Source organism: Phodopus roborovskii, unplaced genomic scaffold, assembly GCF_943737965.1.
Source record: "Phodopus roborovskii unplaced genomic scaffold, PHOROB, whole genome shotgun sequence".
Classification (NCBI taxonomy): Eukaryota; Metazoa; Chordata; class Mammalia; order Rodentia; family Cricetidae; genus Phodopus; species Phodopus roborovskii.
In genome coordinates this window covers 28016794-28039596 of record NW_026126409.1, presented here as the reverse complement: position 1 = coordinate 28039596, position 22803 = coordinate 28016794, and the positions used below count along the sequence as shown (strand labels likewise).

Below are 22803 nucleotides of genomic sequence, written 5' to 3'. Positions count from 1 at the left end.
AAAGCCACACAAGGAGCCTGGACAGAGTGTCATAGGCCTTGCCCTGGGCATGACCCTACAGCACCCTGAGCGGGCTGTTGAAATGGTGCCTCATTTGTGTTGACATTTCCTCTTTAACATCTATCAGTCCACCAGGCCCATCGGCCGACCTGCAGCTGTTCCTCACATGGGCAGCCCACCCAAGCCCGACGCTGCCTGTGTTGTGGGCTATGTGTTCTGTTTTTTATACTGTCTCCTGCCTCAGCATCTCCTGCCAGGCCTCCACGCTGTGAGAAAAGGAAACTTAAAATGTGCAAAATGATGGGAAGATGGGGAGCAGGGTTGTCAGAGAGGAAAGGATGAAGGGACAGGGGAGGTGTGGTGCTGAGGAGGCCTGGGAGAGGGAGGGCAGTTGGTTGTCCTCTTGCTCATTTGTCATTATGGCTACAGTGTCGCCCATAGAGCTGCTTGTAAGACAGGTGGACTCTGTATGTGGGGTGTCACATTGCCTTTAGAGGGCGGTCTATGGCGACCAGGGCTCCAAATTCCAGGGCATCACATACCTGTTAATGTGGTGGGTCACTCCCTGGGACTGAGAATTGGTAAGTTGTTAAGATGTTGCTTACCTGGTGGGATCATGTGATCCACAACTGCCATTCAGCCAGGGTGCCCTAAAGCTCCTTGAATAACCTCACTTAACCTGCTTCACATAGTGTTGTTGTTACCCTATTTCACAGCCGGGAATAATCGAGCCTGGGATGGTGGTGCACACGCCTGTAGTCCCAGGGATTCGGGGTTAGCCATATAGTAAACTTGGGCTTGCCCTGGCTGCACTGGACCGACCCTTCCTTCCCTCCCCTAAACTCATTCCCAACCTCCCTCTCTTTCTTTTTTATAATGAGATATCAAGCTCACAGATTTTCTTGAAAAAGTTTGCCCAAGTTAGATCCCTGCCTAAGATCCACAACCAAGCCTCCCAAGCCAAGCATTTAGGGTGCTGAGGCAAGGATCATGGTGAGTTTGAGGTTGGTCCGAGCTACAGCCTGAGTCCACAACCATCCAGTACTACACAGTGAAATCCTGTCTTAAAACAAAACCAAAATTAAGTGCCTGGCCTCAGACCTTGAAGGGCTTTCTTGTTTGTTTGTTTAGCAGTTCAGAAGTTAAAGTATGCAATTCATTGGGTTTCTATATTTTTGTTGATTGTTAAAAACTGGTAAGCACAAAACTTTCAATTTTAAATATAATTTACTGAGCAGACAAGAACCTATACAAAGTTGAGGGCAGGGTTCGTAAAGTTATCCTCCACATGTGTTCCTGTGCGCGCACACACACATACTTAACAATTTTAATATAATCATTCAGTAACATTAATTATTTACACAATATTTTACAATTACCTCTTTTCAATTTTTTTGTTTGATTTTTGTTTCCAGTTTTCGAGACAGGGTTTCTCTATGTAGCCTCTTTCTTTGTGCTTTGTTTTGTTTTGTTTTCCCAGACAGCGTTTCTCTGTTTAGCCCTAGCTATCCTGGAACTCTCAGAGATCTGCCTGCCTCTGCCTCCCAAGTGCTGGGATTAAAGGTGGTCACTACCACAGCTGGGGTTCTTTGCAAATTTTTACATCATCTCAGATTCCACCTGTTAGCGACCCCACAAACTTCTTCTCGATGGACCTGTCCAGTCAAGCTCCTTTCTGTAAATGGAATTATATAATGTTCACTGTCTGTATCTGGCTTTTTGGGTGTGAGTATATTTGTAAGTGTGTTTGTTGAGATACTTGGATACTAGCTGGCCCCAGCTCAGTACCCTCCTTCCTGTCCCCCTGTCTGAAATAGGAAAAGGTCTGCCCAGACTTGGGGCTGGAGGCTGCTTGAGTATGACAAAGAAGGTTGTAAGAGTTTCACAAAGAACTTGAAGGAGGAAGGCTCCTTAACTCACATCTTAGAGGCCAATTAAGTAACTGTGAAGTAGCATATTAGACCTGTGGCAATGGCTAGACATGAGCTGTCTACTGAGTTTATAGGGATGAGGGGATTGCACAGAACAGTAAGCGATAAGTAAGTCACATGACTGTGTATAGTATGGCCCCAGTAATGCACAAACACCACTCTGCATGTGGGCCTGGTGTCCCGCTCCAGTAGGTGACAAGGATTATGACCCCTGGGCCTGCTGCTTCTGGGATTAAAAGCCTACGCCGCTCTGACTTGTGGCTTCTTCCCCATTTTTATTTTTGAAAGGGAAATTAAATGTACTTATGTTTTATTTTTGCTGGCAAACCCAAGGCCTTGTTGACACTAGACAAGTGCCGTGCATCTGAATTATATCCCCACACCCTCCCCTTCCTTCTGAGAGATTTGGTCAGGGAGGAGGGAACTGAGATTTACCTAAGGGGAGTGTGAACCTTTGCTACACTGAGATGGCTAAGACACCCCAGAAGTCCTCACTGGGTGCTTGCATGTCTCACCTGCCCTGAAAAGCCACTGTCAGCCCTTTAGGGTGTTAAGTTAATCAGTGCATCACTGGCTCGCTGGCCATCCTGAGACAGATGCTCAGAGCCCTGGTCTGAAAACTCCAGTTTCCTCTTGACATTTAATTGTGTTTAACCAGGTTAGGGTGCCCTGTTTCTGCAGATGAACTCTGCTTGTCATTTACTGCCCAGCAGTGAGTGCAATCCTCAAGAATTGAGGGTGGAGTGAGGCGGTGTGTGTGTGTGTGTGTGTGTGTGTGTGTGTGTGTGTGTGTGTGTGTGTGTGGGTTGGAGGAGGTGTGCTGAGGCTAGCATTTGCAAAATAGTAACTCTCTGTCTCACTGTGACAGTCCGTATCACTGAAATCTAGGCCTTTGTTATGGCTCTTGAACTTGTGAGGCTTTTGTAGTGAAGACCACAAGCAAGCATAACCAGGCAGTACAGGGTGCATGGGTACCTCAGGCTGCCTTGGGGATGCAGCCTGGGCGCTGGATGGATGCAGCATGGGCCTTGGATGGATGTTTAGGGAAATGGAGTCAAATGCCCCAAAGGCCACTTAAGTGGCTGTTTAATGACCTGGACCTTTGAACATGTCAGAGTCTCTGGGCATAACTCAGGGGCATGGAGCCTTTTAAAGACTGCCCATGCAGAAGATTGTAAACAGTGGTATGATGTAAAGAAAGCTCTTAGAAATTGACACCAGACACAGGAATGAAGACGCAGTGCATTCCAGAGCAGTGCTCCTTTGCTTTTGGGCCCCGTCATCTGATGGTCCAGCTGCTTTCTTGTATGATAAATAAACTTGGAGGCTGGAGAGATGCATGCAGGTGATGTGTACAGATACTCGCTGATCCTCCAGACGCCCCAAGTGTGCTTCCAGGCACCCATGTCGGGTGGCTCACAACTGACTGTGACTACAACTTCAGGGGATTCAAGCAACCACACACATACATAAATACAAATCATGGTGCATCTTGGAAGAAGGAAGAACAGAATTCCTGTGGCTTGGACAAGCTTAATTACATCTCCAGCTTCTACTCTGGCTCCTTTCTGGTGCCAGTTACTGTGCACCAAAAGTTCTTAGCTATACTTTGTAGCCCACCTAGGTGCCTCCCCCAACTCTTGAACAATTTCATGTGTGTAGTATTTTGTTAGTTTTACCCCCCATCATCCCGTTCTTTCCCAAGTCCTCTCCTGTTTTCATCATGTCTTTGGTTTGGTTTGGTTCAGTTCTGTCACTCAGTGGCTGGCCTTACCAACCTCTGGGGTGCTGAGACCACCCTACATTCCCATGTTGCCCAGCTTGAAACAGGTCCCTTTTACCACCACAGGTAACATTCTAGAATCACCTAATGTATAGTACCAATGTTTATGTCTGGGTCTGGACCCGTTTGAGTCACCACCACTGCAATTCTGGAGCCCACAGCTTTGGGCACTTTGCAGATGACATATTTTGTCTTCCTAATAGCCTGCCACCATGAAATTAATTGGTTCCTTTTCTCCCATCTGTTTTGTTCTTCTGAGTACCCTGCCCTCGATGCTGTGCTGTATTCTACAGGGTACACTCTCAGTTTTAGCAGGAATCAGCAAGCTGTTTGGTTAGAAAAGGTAAAGTCAGAGTGTCCATCTGCCAATTGGTTCACAACAGTTACGCGGTAGATATTGAAGTTGACCAACATGGTGATAAAATTCGAGTGTGACCTTGACCACACTGACATATTTTTAGTTCTGTGGGCTTTATTTGTTCACACTGACTAACTTCTTTCTCTTTATCTTACATGTTTAATTCCTGCGGGCTAGACTGCTTTGTTCACCTCTCAAGCCAGAACCCTCCACAAAGCTAGTGGGATTGTTCTTTAGATTTTTGGGGGGAGTGGGTGTTATTTTCACACAAGATCTTGCCCTATAGTGTAGGCTGATTTCATCTGTCTATTTGCTTGCTGTATGATCCATGCTGGCCCAAAACACATGGCTATCCTGTGTCAGGTATAATTGCTGAGCCACCTCCCCAGCCCAGAAAGTAAAGACTCTTTGGGAACCAGGCTTTGGAAGTAGATCTTTTGAAGATGTGATGTGCATGTATGCCCGGCACCCGAAATGTCTGTCATCCTTGGGAATGCCACCCAGTTCCTTGGAGAGAGTCCTAGAGAGCTTAGGTGTGGGTGCAGGGGATCACACTCAGGTTCTCTTGCTTTACGGGGTTATCCATTTCCTGACTCAGCCATCTTCCAGCCCTTAAAGGCAGGCTATTTTTTATTTTTTTTTTGCATGAGTGTGTGCACATGGAAGTGTCCTCCATCACTTGTCAATTTTCCGTTTGAGGCAGGGACTCTCTGAACCTGAGCTAGCAAGCCCCACTGATTGTCCTCTCTGGTTCTCATGCAGGGGTTTGTAAAGCTGGTCATCTGCCTGGAGAAAAGATTCTTTAGTTTGGCTTCTTGTTACCAGGTATTAGATTCATAACTCGTGACATGGTTTCCTTGTGTCTTAAATACGGAAGCATACTGATAGAGGAAAACATATTCGTGGATTCACCACACAAGGAAAGAAAGGCCCCGCTGCCTGTGGGAAGCTGTGTTGCAGTGAACGAGGATGCAAAGGCAGGACATACACATGCACTAATTTAACTGTTTATGGAGCGGACAGGACCAGTCTGGAGTTTTGTCAGGCAGGTTCTTCCTGGCTGCAGCTTGTTTTATTTAGCCTTTCCCTTCAGTAGGAGATACCTGAAGAAACTTAATTCTTTGGGGTCATTGAGTAATCTGATAGTGTAAAGGAGTGTCTGTCTAGGATGTCTCCTGATGGGGCCACCATCACACCTCCACAGGTGAGCTGTGTCATCTTGGATGAGTCACCAAAACTTCCCCAAATGGAAATAAGTACTGGCTGTAAGGTGCAATATTTGTTCTTGTTTCTCAGATCCATCGACAAAATTTTAAGGTAGAAATTCAGTCATTAGGCATACTGTTTAAAGACTTTCTTTCAAATTGATTGGTATTTTCTTGGCTTTTAATTAGGAGTAGGCACCTCATTGCAGTAGAAAAGCCATTAATTGGTAGTTTGAGCCAGGTGTAGCAGTGCAGGTCTTCAATCCCAGCAGAGGCAGACAGATCTCTGTGAGTTAAAAGCTTACCTCTGTGAGTTCCCAGAGAGCTGGGACTACACAGAGAAACCCTGTGTACAAAAACAAACAATGTGATGCATCTAAGCCTTCCCTGTTGTTTCCCTAATGACCATTTCCGTTTCTTATACCTCATTTCTGATACTACAAAGGTTCTGGAGCTTCTCAGATATTTTTCTGTAGTTTGCATTAATGCAGGATTCATCTCTAGAAATAGCATTGTTTAACCTAGGTAACAAACATTTAAATACATACGTTCTTCACCTCCCTAGCAGAGTTAGCCTCCTTGTATTCAGCAACTAAAAATAGGCAGTGTTGACAGGGGGAAAGGGTCTTTTCTGGAGACAGTGGAGCTGAGACTCCATGAGTTCTGGATCGTCTCATCGTTTTCCAGCCCCTCGGTCAGTCTTCCTCGGCCTCGGCAGGAAGGGGTGGGGACACATGTTGTTCTTGTGTGTCTGGGACCTTTGGACGTTGACTGCACATTCATTTCAAATACTTCTCTTGATTTGGCCTCAGCTTGCTCTTAGATACATGTCTCAGTGTCCTGCATCCAGGAGGGTGGGGAAGGAGACGGATATCCTGGGGAGGGTGGGGTCTGGACTGTTATTGTTAAGAGCCCAGAGCCCCTTGGTCTCAAAATGGCCAATATTTTCCCTTAAACAGACTTGCTTGTTTCGCTGTTGTTATTTGAGACAGGTCTATCATCTTGCCACTACCTTCTGAGGGCTGAGATTATGTGAGCCATCATTCTGCTTCTCTTTGCTGTGTGTGTGTGTGCATGCATTCATGCGTGAGTTTGAGTGCACACATGGAATTGGTTCCCACCATCCACCTTGTTTTTGAGGCAGGGTCTCTCATTTCTTCTGATCCCCAAGCTGCTTTCAAGGTCTTTTTGTCTCTTCACATCTCAGACAGGAGCACCAGGGTTTCAGTGCCTGCTTGGGCTCCAGGGATTCAAACTCTGGTCATCTTTTGGATGGGTTCAGCTTGGTGACTGTAGTATATTTACATTGGAGTAGGAGGAATCCTAAATTAACAACTAAAGTGGGAGACATGGCCAAGGTCTACAAGTCAGAACCAGCCTCTCCCTGTTTCTCCTTGCTTGCCCAGTATGTAGTGCAGTTAGCTCACCTGGCTGAACCCAGACATTTACTGTGGTGATTTGTGTCCCTGCCACCAAACTGTAGATTCTCAGCCAGGAACAGACAGGTGGGCATTCACACTCCTCCCCACTTCCAGGAAGGTTGTAGGTCAGTTTCTGGTGTGGGCTGGATACTTACAACTGATAATAAACTCACAAGGATCGCATGAGAAGTTAAGGTAATTTTTACAGTTAAAAAAGGTCTATAGTTTTGTAAGATTTCTAGAGAAGAATAAGGCCATTCTTAGATCATATATGCTCAGGCCTTAAACATGAATCCTTACTGTTCAACATTCTTACTTGAAAATATCTCTGTAAACTGGGTGGTGTTGGCACATGCCTTTAATCCCAGCACTCAGGAGGCAGAGGCAGTCAAATCTCTGAGAGTTCCAGGCCAGCCTGATCTACAGAGCTAGTTGCAGGACTACACAGAGAAAAGAAATCCTGTCTCAAAAAGAAAAAAAAAAAAAAAAAGTTCTCGATGTTTGCATCTTCCATGTCATGGCCACTGATTTTCATCATATGAAACATATTTCTGGTTTCTAATTGTCCTTCCTTTATTGTAGTAAATAATTGGGTGCTCTAAAAGCTGGAACTGAGGTGTGTGCCGCCCTCCACTGTCTGTAATAGCGTATTGCCTTTGCTGGACTGGGGTAGGGGTGGGTAGGGTGGAACTGAGTGTGACGAGAGACCTGGCTTCCTGTAAATTCACTAGGAGATTTTTAGATCTTGGTGCTCTTCTGAATGTTTCTTTCCTAGGAGGGGAGAAGTAATCTGTGACTTACTTCCACCCTTGAGGCAGGATGGAGGATATGGCTTCATTTGTTAACTGCAATCGCTTGGCTGTGTGCTAGTCTGTGCTAGGCTTGGGCACGCTGGGGTAGAAGCTTACCTGCAGCAAGCAGGGCCATATGATTGCCTTAGGTAGGGTAGGAATGCAGCGGAAAGCAAGCAAGGTTTCGGGCCCAGACAGGGAGAAGGGATGTCCCCTGAAGGGCCAAAGCCAGTTGACCCGAGGGGAGAATGGTGCTAGAGGCCTGAGTGGGAGGGAGCGAGGCACGGCCTGAACCACTGGGAAAGCAGAAGGGCTTTGGGCCACCCTGGGAGTGGAGGGGGCTATGTGGGGAACTTTGAAAGGGGGGGGTGTGATGACACCAAATTGTATTTTTTAGTTATGCTGGCGTTGGGGTGGCAAGCAAGAGAATTTCAAGAGAAGGACTTTAATGCCACGTGGGTGGCTGAAGTAGGAGTGCATGGTAACACTGATTCAGGGCCCAGGGAAAGCAAGGCAACAATCTTGCATGCCCGTTTCAGAAAAGCAGTGGAAGGGGTCCCTTAATGGAGTCTGGAGGGAGGCAGGCAGGCAGGTTCGTTCCTGTTTGCTTTGAGCGTCTTATGCAGGTGAGTGTATTCTTCTGCAACGTTCCAAACAGACCCTTCTAGGAGGCAAAATAGCAACGGCAAGTTCTTTGACCTTAGTCCCTTTAGAGGTTCTCCTTGGATCGGAAGCTTGGCCTCTTATGCCCTCACTTGAGGTAAAATCGTCCAGGGGCTCTCTCACGAGCCTCCATCGTCACTTCCCTTTTGGAGATTAGGGAGTAGAGTTGGAAGCCACTAGTCCTTGTTCCTCAGAACAGAGTTGGAGCTTTTGAGAGCAGATATCCTTCGGTTTCGGGATTATTTACGACCAATTGAGTAATTTGCCCTCTACAAGTTACCCAGAGGTGCAAAAGGAGAGAGAGCAAAGGGTTGTGGGGTAAGCTGTGTGGTGGGAAAGGATTTGCCCAGCTTCTCAAGAGGGTCAGACTAAGTCCAGATGTAAAGGACTCGGTCCCTCTGTCTGCCTCTCAAGAGGATCTGACTCCCTCCATGCTGAGTTTCATCCCCCGGGCCTTGGGCTGCCCTTGTCTCTTCACTGGCGTGTTAGCTTGAGCTGGAGAAGTGATAGGAAAGTGGGGCTGCCCTCCTGTACTCTACCTGTCCCACCCCTTCATTTAAGCCCTCCTCCCAGGGCAGGCCGCCCTCTGAAGCCTCTTTCTCACAGCCGCATTAGCCTGCAGAAAGACATCTTCTTGGGAGAGGATGCTTTAGGGGAGCTTTGGCTGTGAGGATGGCTTCCAGGTACCAGCTGTCTGCGTTTACTCGAGGAACCATAGGTCCCTTCTTGGAAATGGGTAGAGAGGAGTGCTTCTAGGTTCACCCTAACCACACTGCATGTGGTCAGCGCAGCACTTGCTTGTAGGGGATGTCGAGTACATTCCATTCTGCTGAGTGTGCTGTGTTTGTACAAATGTCCGCAGGGGAATAGCTATGCCAGGATAAAAGGGTAGAAAGGCTGGGAACCCTAACCTCACCAGTGAGATCAACATTGGAGTCAGAGTCCACCATGCCTTCATTGTTCTCTCCCTCCATTTAGTTTGCCCTGTCTTGTAGGTATAATAAACCAGCTGACTGGAGAAAAGGTACACTGTCAAGACAGGCTCAGCATCCCACTCCTTTATGGCTGCACCAGAAAGTAAACAACCAGAAAATCCTTTCACCTCTTAAACTTCTTTATACTTAAAGAATGGGATGAGGGCCGGGTGGTAGTGGCACATGCCTTTAGCCCCAGTCCTGGGGAGGCAGAGGCTGGCTGATTTCTTGAGTTTACAGCCTGGTTTACAGAGTTAGATTCAAGATAGGCTCCAAAGCTACACAGAGAAAACCCTGTGTCAAAAACAAACAAAAAGAATGGTATGAGATGGGATTTCTCCCTCTCTTTAACGTGTTTGTAGAGCTACTAAAAACCTGGTGAAAATATCCCTGGATTGTTTGAGAAGGGAGCCTGAGTGTTTTTTTTTTTTCCTTCTGCATCAGGCCGGCACTCCTGCTACTGCAGGTGGATCTTTTCGTTTCTCAGACTATCAGAAGGAAGTCCTCTGCTCGGGTGAGGCTCCTCCCCACAGACTAGCTGCAGTCAAGTGTGCCCCTCTGCTGGCCTCTACCAGTTGATGCTTGTTGGTAGTCAGCTCTAAGGCCAGATAAGCAGGAGCTAGTTATTGGTGTGCTAGGGCATGAGACTCTCTTGACTTTTATAAAAGACACAGAGTATCTTTAAATAGCCCGGTAGCTAAAATAATAACAACAATAATAGCTTGCCATTTCTGAGAGCCGTTGTTTGTTTAAAATTTAAGGTCCCTGTTTTGGCAGCAGTAGTTTCCACTAGCCAGGCTCCCACAAGAACCTCTGTGATGGAAAGCATGTGGTTGCTTCATGGCCGGAAGTGCAGGGTCTGCAAGGCTTTGTCTCAGCCCTCAGAGGGATTCCCTGAAACTTGGGCCACACCACACACCCCAGGACCTGAACATGTGGACTTGGCGATGGTTTTTAAAGAAATTAGTTGGTGCTGTTGTTTCCCTGGTTAATAGTAACAGTCAGATGCTCTACACCTTGGTACACAGTCTGTCTCTGTCACCAGGCTTTTAACTGTACTGTTGTAAGATGGGGCATGGAGAGGAAAGGAGGGAGGCCAGCCGTGGTACCTCAGTGTTTGGAGCCTGTATGTCTGGAGATCAGCATGAACTACCTCTGAATGCAAGTTACCCAGCCTCCTGCCATCATAGAAGTTCTGACCATGCAAAACCGGTCTCCTCCCCATGCCTTGCAGGCCCTCCCTCCATTTCCTGGTTGCTCCATAGAGCTCGACCCAGGGCACATCCAGCACAGCAGTTTCCATGCCTTTCCCGTATTGGTGGTACTGGCCAGATCCAGCACTGCTTCTAGGGCAGTGGAGGATGGTGACAGGTTGCTTGGAAATGGCAAGGAGGGAAGTAACTCTTGACCTCCGGTCACATGCCTCCTGGATTTCTGGATCCTTCAGTATGGTAGTTACTAATGGCTTTTTACAGCCCTGCCTCCCTCGGCTGTCTTGGGAAGCGTCCTCAGTGTACTTGATGTCAGATGGTGACAGGTGAGAAAAGCAAATATTGAGATAGCTGGTTCACCCAGTCCACCGAGCGGCCTTGTCGCTTGTGCCGAGCTCAGTGGTGCCCTCACCTCTGCTTTTAACAGATTGCTTCCTGATGCACTGGGCAGCTGGGCAAGTGACCTTCCATCTGGCAACTGTGGCCTGACCCGAATAGAGTCTGGGCTAACTATACAAGGAACTTTCAGACCAGGCAGTCGGAACAAACGCCGCTGTAAACCTTCCTATTACATATCTCAGGAGCCTGACTTTAATTGAGACATTTGAGATACTTCACGGTCAGAGTTTATAGTGTCCTATGGTCCCAGGATTTGGCCCTGCACTTGTATGGAAAATGCTTTATCATAGTTTGTTTGTCCTTAACAATACTGATAGCCACACACAGCCTGGCATTCTGGCCTGTTGGGGTCCTGCTGAAACCCATTGTTCTCTGAAAGGCACATAGGAGGTTCTCATGGGATGTCTCTCCTCTCTCTCTCTCTCTCTCTCTGTCTTTCCCTCCCACCCCCCATTCCTCAGGGGACCACACTCTGTTTCGGCAGGAAATTCCCACTGTTCTTGGGTCCTAGCTACACTTGGAGAGACATCACAGTATTCCCAGCCCTGGCCTACAGTGTGGCTGGGCAGGCAGCACATGCAAGCCTTGTTTGTTCTGGACTCACAGTCCCTTCGCTTGGAGTTTGGGGATGCGAAGCCAACAGGAGGTTGTTAGCAGAACAAGAGTAACTTGACCTGTGCCTGCGGTGGCTGTGGACCTGGGCGTGGGTTGCTGGTGGTTTTGTTCTGTGATGTGAAAGGCACTGTTGGGGATGCACTAACTCTTCCCTGTTCTTCTCTTGCAGACGAGCTCACAGTGCCCACACTTTACCCCAGTAGCCCTGAAGTGTGGGCTCCGTACCCTCTGTACCCAGCGGAGTTAGCGCCTGCTCTTCCTGCTGCTGCTTTTACCTACCCCGCCTCACTGCATGCCCAGGTAATTCATACCCATCGGCCGCCACTCCACTCACTCCACCACCGGCCCCCTCAACGCCCATCCCCCACAGCACACCACGTGACTAACACCTATCCAGCTAACAGATCCACCTTTGGGGAGTGAGTGATCCCCTCTACAACAAGCTGACACTCCCACAGGACTTACGAGGACCGTCTGGCAGCCATGATCCCACCCACTGCCTGATGTCTCCCCCAAAGGACACCTCTCTCTCCCTTAATGACCTCACCCTCATCTCACACTCGAAGGCCAGGGCAAGCTTCCCTCCTTGGCTCCCAGCTAGCAAAAAGGAGTGTGTGTGTGTGTGTGTGTGTGTGTGTGCGCGCGTGCGCGCGCACGCGCGCGCGGTATAGAGGTATGCACATGAGACATAAGTTTGAAGTGTGTCTGGTGTGTGTGTATAAAGAGACTTGTGCTCTCTTGTCCACAGTGAGGTAAGGGATTGAAGGGAGGCTTCCAAGAGGAAGCCTGATCTTATGCTTATTGCAGGGAAAACAAGTTTGCTTATTGCCACGTAAGCAAAGGTACACGTCAAGGGCGATATCCACAGTGTAGTTTCCTTGCTCGGCTAAGAACAGCCTGGGTTTTGCTTCCCCCACCCCACCCTCCACAAAATACAGGGAGTCAGGGGACTCTTCCTGTCCCTGGAAGCCATGATTCCCTGAGATCTGCCTCGTATGAGGATAATAATGGGAGCTGAGCTTCATCCTTGGAAGTAAGCGCTCATTTAGTCAGTCCGTTCAAAGTGCTGGCCGTTGACAAGTAAAACACAGCTTCTATTTGTCTAACTACATATGCCACTCAACCTGGCCTCTTAAAAATTGCCAGGCTGTGGGCTGGCAAGATGGCCCATCCAGCAAAGGCACTTGCTGCCAATCCTGACAGCTTGAGTTCAATCCCCAGGACCCACATGGTGGAAGAGAGCTGCCTTCTGCTAGTTGCCCTCTGCCTCCCACACGAGCACGAGTGCAGACGCCCACACTAGACAAATGCTATACAATTCTGTAAAATGTCCAGCTGGTCAGGTGGTTGGGGGGGTTGTTGATTTTGCCTGGTCTTTGTTTCCAAGGCTGAGTGGAACCTTCATGTTACACAGAGCAGGCTTGACTAAGAGGCCTGGGAGCAGCCCCAGTGAGTGTTCCCAAGCCACCATGTGTGGACTGGCCTTTCCTCATCTGAGACACCAGTACTTTTTGCCAGCATTGGCAACTGGGCCTGAACTGTCTTCCCTGGGCATCCCGCTCCAGGCAGGCAGAGTTCAAAGGGAAGCAACCCCAGTATCTTGTGCCCCGGGAACAGATACTGTCCTCATGGGGAGCAGGGTGCAAAGAAGTGTGGGGAGTGAGGAAAAGAGCAGAGGCGGCAGTGGGCTGCCTTGGTCAGGATCAGGTGTGCCTTGTCCTTTCCACCCTCTGCCCTGTGTCTCTGCATTGGTTGGTGTTCAGTAACCCTGGTGACTGCCAGGTAACAGGCAGGGAGGAGTAGCTGTCTTTAGCTGAGTGGTTTTGTGTTGTGGATAACTTTGTCCACAACAAAGGCCAACTAAAACTCCCTTTTATTCAGCCCACACCTCGTGTGCCTTTCACTTAGGGTTCAGGAACAGAGATCGACAGTTGGGGTCATTAGCGGTACATGCCAAGAAACAATGCCAGGTTGTACATAGCCTTTTGTGCAGCTTCGGGTAGTCGGCAACAGTCATTCACTACGGCCTGGAGAATCAAAGCTTGCCAATGTCCAGAAAGACCTGGGAAGACTGGCTTTGGTCATGATGTGACGTGATATCTGGAGTGATTTGCAGGATATGGAGGGTAAAGGCTCTAACAAGGGTCTCGGGAGATTTAGAAAGCCTACACCACTGTGAGGAAGGATGGAGACACAGTGCGAGATTAGATGCATCATGGCCATGTGCCTCACTGGCATGCATCACCGCATGGCCCCTTCTCTTGAGATTTCCCCAGCCTGCAGTCCTCCTAACTCAGCTATCAGCTCTAGATTTGGTGGAACTCTGATCTGCTGGTGGTGAGATCCATGTTGAGTCTCACTTCTCTGGAGTCACTTAAATGGACATTCTTAATAAACATTTGTCGCTATTGGAGTGAACTAGTAGGAGCTTTGCAGACAATTGGTCCATCCCGTCACACAGATAAGGAAACAATCCTGAGGAGATGGAGAGTTGCCCCAAGTCACAGTGGTTCTAGGGTTCTTAGAGCAGGCCTGTCACCTGCTTCCCTTGCTCACTAACACAGCAAGGTGCCGGCTCACTGAATTCTTTTACCCTTGATGGGATTTTGGAGAGGCCTTACTCTAGCGATTTCTTGGAACTTTCTTCTCTGAGTAGATGGGAAATCTGTCAAGAGAGCCTTGGAGGCCAGGATAGCTTCTGAGAATCCTGACTGGAGGGGAACAGAGTGGGGTCCCCTTCCTAGGTACCTGGGGTTTTATTTTGGAAACTGGGTGTCTTGGAGAGTCTTCTGATTTTCCTTTTTTTTTTTTTTTTTTTTATTTTTAATTTTTTTTTTTTTTTTTTTTTTGCAATGTTGTGCTTTGTTTTGAGACATGGATTTTTTTTTTTTTCTTCTAGTGTTTCTCTCCAGAGGCAAAGCCCAACACACCTGTCTTTTGTCCACTTCTCCAGCAAATTAGATTTGTCTCTGGGAATGTGTTTGTCACTTATCAACCTACTGCAGACCAGCAGAGGGAGCTCCCATGTTGAAATTGTTAGCAGGACCCTATCCCCTTCCCCCTTCTTTTAAAAAACAAACAAAAACAAAACTATTTCTTGATGATATTTGAGAGATTTCAATAAAAATTTTAATCAGAGCAAAAATAATGATCTCAAGTAGACTACAGAGTTTTGTTTTCATGGTGCTACAGTTTGTTGGAGCAAAAGTAGTTAATCACTGGCTGAGGTTGTGAGAACCTGGCCCCTAGAAGATAAGTTGCATGTTCCATGGAGCAGATTTGGAAGGATCACCCTAGAAGACTGCACCCAGCACCAGACCTTCACGGATGCTGCTTCTATCTCCTTGAGCTCCGAAACCACCCTGAGCTTCATGCTAGAAGATCCTCGTGCCAACAGGTCATCCACTACCAGAAGGTCTTGCATCAGCACCGACAAGGCTGGCATATCTAGCTAGGGGACACACACTCCTGTGTGCCTGCTCTGGTCCCAAGGAAGGGAAGACTCAAGAAACAGGACCTGCCATTATTAATGCGTTGGATCCCGTTTCTAGTTTGGTTCTATCTAGTCATGAGCTACAGTTCTCTGTCTGATTTAACGGTACTTATGTGCCATCAAATCTTGTTGCTTTCGATCTAATTAATGGTGGCATGCACCTGTAATCCCTTCACTTGGGAGGTCACCCTTGGCTTTAGTGAGATTCTCTCAACTCCCACCCTCTCCAAATTGGATAAAGTAGCAAGACAGCAGTGTGTAGTGCCTTGATATTTTTATAGAGGGAACCACAGCCCTGTGTAGCCAAAGACCAACTTCTAACACGGGCTTACCCTCAAGGTCGATGATGTTTGAAATGCACCAAGAACATTGTGTGATCGTTGGATGGAAGAGGTGATGTTTCATCTTCCACTTTATGGAAAGTAAAGGCAGCATATAGACCCTCCTATTACTACCTGCTCACATCCCCCCTTTCAATCTGGCTTCATCCTGCTGTGCTGGAAAAATGAAACCTGCTGGCCTCACCACAGGGCAGAAGTGGTCCCATCCCCTCCAGAGGCAGCCCCAGAGTTCTCAGGGAAACAGGGCTGACAAGGTCCTGTGTGCCACTACTTCAGGGGGCTCTACCCCGTGCCACTGTGCCTTCTAATGAATTGCTGCTGCCAGTTTCCGTAGCAAAGCCTCACCTGCATACAGAGACAGACATTTTGTAAATTATAACAGACTTCTTAGGGTGTGCCCCTTGAGACATCCCTGTGACATGCTGAAAAAATTCAGAACTGGTCTATTGGAAAAGAGCCGCAGGCAAACACAAAAGAGATCACAAAGGGACAGATGGACCCAGAGGCAGCATGGGCATCACAAGTCTGTACCCATTGTTACCATAGCTGGGCATCTACTCAGTGGAGTGTAACTTTTCTTTTTCCGTTTTTATATGCATGGTGTATGTGTGTGGGTGCACATGCGTGTAGAGGCCTAAAACTGATGGACTCATTCATCAGTCTGCCTTATTTGAGAGCCGTGCAACCTCTATTTTCAACATCTCAGAGTTTCAGGAATGTGTGGCTAAGAATTCTTAGCTAGAAAACATTCTGGTACATTGTAGTGACTTAGTAAACACTTGCTGTTTGGATTTTTTGCTTTTATTTTTTCTTCAGCTTGATTTATTTGTTTATTTATTGGACAGGATGGAGCTTTCTAGGTGAGCATTTCATCACTGAGTCCTTTCAAAAACTTTTCTCTCCGTTCCCCTCCCATTTAACCCCCACTGGGGCCCCTTTTAAGGAATACTTGAACTTCATATAAGAAGGAAGCCCAGGATTCACCCAGGCTGCCGGAAAGGCAGTGGTGGTTAAATCCTCTCCTCTGACATGATGTCTGCAGAGCCCCGATCCACCAGTGCCAGAGGCTGGAAGGATGATGGACAGGGAGAGATGAGGTATTAGATGTCAGCTGTTTGATCACTGCCAGGTGACAGCACCTCCCAGCAGTGTTCCTCAGGTGATCGCACCACCTCTCAGACCATTTCTCTCCCAGGGTGAGGCACGGCACGCCCACCTGTAGAAAGCCCCTCCTAGCTGGGGACACCGGGTCACTGGGAAATCCCAGAGGGCAACATGGTGCTTGTTGATACACACAGCCCATGGCTGTCCCCTGACCCTCACCCCCCACATCCTCTGTTAAGCTGCAAAAGAGAAAGGCCCATGGGCTCTGGGGCCTTCTCAACTCCTCACACCTGCTCCTTCTGGCTCATAGCTTCACAGTCATGTCTGGCACCTTGGAAGGCTAGACTTTAGGGCTGTGATGGGAGCCTAGGGATCCTGCTCCTGGCTAAGACAGCCTCTCTCCTTGTGACCTTGTCACTTTCTCAGGGTCTCTGAACACCCCCCTTCAAGGGGGAAAAAACCCACCCTAGCAATCAGCCTCTTCATCCCTGTTCCTGGGGGAAGAGCTGCCAGGGGGTCTCAATCAGTGGGCATAATGGTACTGTGTTCTGTTGATAAAGGTGACTTTAGGTTTCTAAGCGTGTCCTCTGTGGGAAACTAAACCCTGGGGCATCTGCAGATTTTCCCTGAGTTCTGATGAAGCACAGATCTGAGTCTCAGCAGCATCTAAATTCCGTATTATCACCAAGAAAGGAAGGGCCAGTGACCTCCTAATAGGACTCTCAGTGGCCCAAACCCAATAGTCAGGGATGTAGTTTTGTTGGGGAGTGCAGACCTCCTAGCAAGAGGCAATTTCTAACAACATATAAAACTGGACCTGGTCTCTCTTGCCTGTGATCCCAGCGTTCAGGACAGAGAGGCAGGAAGATCGCTAGTTCAAGATACCAGTCTCCCAAAAGTAATTTTATTGTTTGGTTTTTGAGGCAGGGCCTCACTCTGACCCAGGCTGTCCTCAAATTTATGATCTTTCTGTTGTAAAACCCTTCTGAATTACAGATATGCCACCCCTCACAGAATTTTTTTTAGTAACTCGTTATTTTTATGTTTATGAAGTGTGTGTCTGGGCATATGTGCAGTCAGTGGTGCATGCTCAGAAGTCAGAGGCAACTTGATCGGTTCTCTCTCTCCATCTTTCTTGAGCCCCAGGTTTGACCTTGTAGGGCAAGTGCTTTAATTTGCTAAGCCATTTCATCAGCCCCACAAACAGGATTTTTTTTTTTTTTTATGACAGTTGCTACCCACTCTCTTAAACATGAGGTTTTAGGCAAGTTTCTTTCCTTTTGCTGTTTAAATAGAAGGATGAACACATATCTCGTTGAGGTTAATTTGAGAAGAAGAATATAAAAAATGTGTGGCATACAGAAGTTTCCATACCTTTCCATCTGTAGCCTGGTGTTGCCGGGGACTCCCAGTACGCCATGCATAGAGCACAGAACAGCACAGTAGCGGTTGGAGAGGGGAAACCCGTGCTGGACTTGGTTTTGAGGTCCAGGGACAGCAGCAGGAGTGGGGAAGACCTTGTGGTGGAGCTTGTGGGGAGTGGGGGAGCTTGTGGTGCAGGTGGAGAGGTTCTACCACAGGTTCTAGTTGCTTCCCTAGACACAGGCTTCCCAGTACCATTCTGTGTGGGTTTTGAGTTTTGGAAACAAACCCAGAGCCAAAAGGAAACTTTGTTAGACTGGCTTCAGAAAGGGAGAAAGTGAACTTTTTCTCTTTGAAGAAAACCAGTTGTGATGGGGGCTGGGAGCAAAAGGGAAATTGACTCCAAATGGGATCATGTTTTATTCAGAATTTGTGCTGCCAGTGGGGATAGCCAGAACCCAGTGACAGGATGAGAAAGTGGGACACCCCAACTTTAAGCTTCATACATTGTACATGAGCTCTGCCCGCCTCACTGAGCTCAGCTCCCAGGGACCTCTAATGGCCCTAGCTAGCAAACATAGTTAAAAATTAACAGGCTGACAAGATTAAATACGGATGGCAAGCAGCCACTGTGGACCAAATCTGACGCAGGGTGTTACACGCTCGGGCGCCCTCAAGCAGAACAGCGTCTCAGTGAACTTGGAGGCATCAGAGTGCATTTCACACGCCTGTCTGGAAACAGGAGCCTGACTTAGGTACAGAACAGCCAGGAAGGACAAAGGCCCAGGACAGAGTTAGCCATGAGCAGATTGTGCTTGGTGCCTGCCTGCATGGTTGGTCTTTGAGGATGTGTTCATGATCCTAGGACCTTCATTACTGGTCTGCTCCAGCTGGTACGTTATGGTATTTTGAGATAGTATTTGCCATGTAGTCAAAGCTGCCCTCAAACTTGCAGCAATCCTCCTGCCTCAGCATTTCAAGTTCTAGGATTGTGTGTGTAAGCTACCTCTTGGCTACAGCCAAGATGTTCTTACTTGGTCCCTTTTCCAGATGCTGGGATGAGTAATATGATGGCCTTTCTCTGTAGTCAGGTCACACAATTCTCAGGTCCTGGGAATCGAACTCAGGTGAGCAGTGTAGGTAGCAAGCTCTTTTAGCCACTGAGCCACTTACCAGCCCTGAAAATCCATTTTTGAAGTGCTGTCTTAACTGTTAGGCTCAAAGGGGATAGGTTTGCTTTGGAGTCTGTTCCACAGCTATGAGACCAGGATGTCACTGGTGTGGTCTTCTTCAAATGAACATTAGTTTCATTAAGAGCTAGAAGTTTGGGTGCCACATTGGATGCACCTGAGCCACCTAAATCTACCTCATCCCCACTGTCAGGAGTCCACACTGCCATTCTCAGCTCCATGGCTATTCCTAGCTGGCACAGAGCCAAAAGATTCTATGGCCAGGTGACCTTGGGAGGCTCGGGAGTGAGTCCTCTATCGTAGCAGATCCTTGTATTCACTGTTCGCATTGAATTCGCCCAAGGATTGGGTGTTGCTCTCAAACAGTGCTGTGAAGCCTTTCTAGAAATCTAAGAGCAGGGCCTCCCATCTGAGTGTGTGCATGCCCGCAGCCCAGTCTTTTGAAATGCAAGTGAGATGGCTAGGTAGGTAGACACTTGCCATCAGGCCTGATGACCTGAGTTCAATCCCTGGCTCCCACCATTTGGTGGAAAGAACAAACCAATTTGGCCAGGCTGCCCTCCTTCCTCACACACACACATACACGTGAATAAATTAATAAATACATGGGGTCTGTTGCTTGGGCCCTAATGTGGCTACATTTCTAAAAGGCTGAGGTGAGCCTGGTGGCCCAGGGACTGCAGGTCTCTAGACCTGCCCCTGTGATCAGCAGAGAAAAAAATGCCACCAAAGGATGTCCACTAGCTGTACTGATCCCTGTGCCCCGAAGCCTTCCTTGTGACTCTGCAGGGGACAATGAGAGTGAGGGGAGAGTCAGAGCAAAAGATAGTTAGCCCTGTCCTGTTATGCCATGCTCAGCCTGCAGGGGGTGCCGCTCTGGAGACAGAGGCAGACCTTTCTGTCCATGCACCATGAAAACATTCTGTGAGGCATTGAAGTGTCAGGCTTCAGTTGTGTGTCTTGTGGGTAATTAACTATCTCCAGCATGCAATTTTTTTTCTCTAGATTATTTACTTCCCAGGTATCTGCTACTCCATCTAGCCAGTCACCACTTGGGATATTAGTTCCCAACAATGTTGCCTACCATATAAGTGTTTTAAAGCAGCATTCGTGATGGAGGCTGGTGGGATCCATACAGTGTGGCCTCAGAGCAATGATTTCGCCCTCTTAACAACTACATTATTTGGAGAAATTTCAGGTTTCTAGATTTCTCGGGCTGTGATAACCTTGACACTTATCTCTGTGTGGCACAGATTACACCAGGGTTAATATTATGTTAGAAGTTCTCATGGGGACCTCAAACCCCTGGAATGGTATGCAAGCTTGTGGGATGTGTGTGTATATGTGTGCGTGCATGCTTCTACAGTGCAGAAATGGCCAGGATGAGCCTTGAGGCCAGCTCTTCTTTTATGGTTATAATGTGTAGACTTAACTGTTCTGAAGAGCTGATCTTGAGGAAGTCTGGGGAGACCTGTGGTCTCCCAGTGTTAATGAGTCAGAAGCAGCCTCCAGGGCATGTACAAGAGTGACCTGGAGCCAAACGCTACCACAGAACAAACAGCCCATATGGGGTAAAGGTGAATCTTCTCCTTGCCATCCTCCAAATAGTAGTGATTAGCATAAAACACCTTGTTCTCCTGGGCTAGCTGCCCACACTCCTGGCTGTGCCCCTGGGACTCTGCCCCTCCATGGTGCAAGAACAGCAGTTTGGCCTGGTGGGTGCTGCCCCCTGCTGGAAGATGGTGCCACAGGTAGATGAAATGTAGCAAGAACCACTGTGTCTTGTAAAGCACATTGCAGAGTCCTAGCCAATCTAGGGGATCAGTCTGCCACAGTGTGATTGAGGGAGTACATGCATGTGTGCGTGCGTGCATGTGTGTAGGGAAAGCACTAGATTGGCAGACAGCAAGGAGGCCTCTTTCACAATCACCTTCACCAGTTACAGACCCATGCCATCTACCCTACAGCTCACTGTCCTCCCTGCCAGCCCATCCCTGTATCCCTCAGTGAACACCATCCCATGCTGGCCTCAGGGTATCCCACCTCACACCCAGGCCCCACAACTGCCACTACCGCTCTACACTGACCCAGTGCACAAGGACAGTTTTAGGTTTAGATTCCCAGCGTCCCCTGCCTGAGGGCCCTGGCCCCTAGGCTGCCCTTTCCCAGCTGACTCAGGAAGGCAGCTCCAACTTTGCTCTCTGCTTAGTGAGCAAATGGACTCAGATGAACGAGCCGTGAACCAAGGTAGGTAGGTACTGGTTTCTTTGGTCCCCAGCCCTTCCACCCCTCTGCTCCTGTCTCTAACCTCCCTACCCTGTTCTTCCCACATTTTCTCCTTGTGATTTTGTTAGCTCCTTTTGCCCTACAGACCCTCAAGTGTGGGTGTTTAGTCTATATTCAAGGACAAGTTTCTGATCCTTCAACCCTTCCTTGCCATGAGTGGTGGGAAAGATGCTGGCCTGTTTTCCAGGACCTTTGGGGGCTCTGGGGACTCTCAGGCAATGTGCTTTACCCATGTGTTTTTTGAGCCTCTGGCCAGCTAGTCTCTGCTTTCTGGAAATAATATCTGATATGGTCACCAAAGGACACCTCATATACAAGATGGCCCAGGAGCTGCCTTGAGGTAGACACTGATGTGCCAGAAACTTACAATTCACCCTTAGGGTTTTGTTTTGTTTTGTTGGAGCAACATCAGAGCAGAATTCTGTACCCCAATTTGAAGTTCCCTAGTGTGACCCCTCTGTCCTACACTGACAGTCTGGGGACATGGCTCCTATCAGGGGTCCTTGAGTTGGAAACCCCGAGGACTGCTTAGGGATCAGGACAAAAGTGTAAGAATTAGCTTCTCCCTGGGTCCCAATTCCTTGGCTTCTCAGCCCTTAGAGTCAGGATAGCAGGAAACAGCAGAGCCTGATCTGCACTCTGAGCTGAACTCTAGGACAGATTTTGTCCAACCATTGTGAAAGAGCGGAAGGGGTGGGTTTCCCTGAAACCCCGAGTCCCCAGGGGCTTCCTGGGGTCAGCTGTAATTCCCTTCTGGCCACGTTGTACCTCCACCTCAGCCAAAATGGCCCCTGCTACATCTTGATGCTTGAGCCTGAGAAAATCTGCCATGTGTCCAGGTCCTGCCACTACTTCCCAGGCTCCCTCTCTTTGCTGTCACTTGCACTCAGATCCCAGCAACATGGTCTGTGTTGCTTATTGTCACAGTGGGAAGCCATCCCTCTTCCCTAGTAAAAGAGGAGTGAGCAGAGTAAGCCCTGCTCTCTGAAGTAGAGGCTGGGGGATCAGGAGTTCAAGGGTAATTTTTTACAATTTTATGTATGAGTGCTTTGCATGTCTGCCTGCAGGCAAGAAGAGGGCATCAGCTCTCATTACAGATGCGTATGAGCCACCATGTGGTTGCTGGGAATTGAACTCCGGTCCTCTAGAAGGGCAGCCAGTACTGAAACACTGAGCCATCTCTCTAGCCCTGGCACCAACTGAAGTGGGTGGTGCCCTGTGAGTTTGGCTGCTGTGTTCATAGGGCACATGGAAAGTCTCAGGATGTTGCTGTGGTGTTTCTCGGCCCTGGGCAGGAGATCCCACCCTGGCCAGTGTGAGTAGGTCTGAAGACCCAGAATGAGGTGGGACCCTGGCTCACTGCTCTTCCTGTCTTTTCAGATGCGCTGGCTCCCTCCCTCCGAGGCTACTTCTCAGGGTTGGAAGTCCAGACAGTTCTGCTGAAGGCTGTGTGAGTACTTGGCTTCTCTGGGGCTGTTTGATACATCTAGCCCACAGGTGCTGAATGTCCATAATCAGTAGCTTCCTCCATGCAGAAGAGATGAGGGCACCTCACCTGAGCATTTTCTTCACCTGGAATGGGAAAATGAGGAACAGGCCCAGCACTGCTTGAGTCTCACCTGGGAATGATTCCTGTCCAACCCATCCCATCAGTATTCAGCATTGCTCATGTCTGC

The 22803-nt window shown here is 48.4% G+C and overlaps 2 protein-coding genes across 4 annotated transcripts in view; one reads left to right on the top strand and one right to left on the bottom strand.

Annotated features, from left to right (window-relative positions):
- Positions 1-22803, bottom strand: part of Saraf (store-operated calcium entry associated regulatory factor) — a 735200-nt gene that overhangs the window by 321501 nt on the left and 390896 nt on the right. The gene's annotated exons all lie outside the window — the stretch shown is intronic.
- The window catches only part of Rbpms (RNA binding protein, mRNA processing factor), a 146614-nt gene that overhangs the window by 113416 nt on the left and 10395 nt on the right, over positions 1-22803 (top strand). For 2 of the 3 annotated variants that reach the window (XR_007834368.1, XM_051182261.1), the window contains exons 6-7: positions 11521-11651; positions 22508-22577. Coding sequence is in view for 2 of the 3 variants with exons in the window: in XM_051182261.1 (XP_051038218.1) it covers positions 11521-11651; positions 22508-22570 (194 nt within the window). In the remaining variant the exon portion in view is untranslated. Of the gene's footprint in view, positions 1-11520; positions 11652-14250; positions 14500-22507; positions 22578-22803 lie in introns of those variants that run through there. The other variant, XM_051182260.1, reaches the window with a different exon arrangement.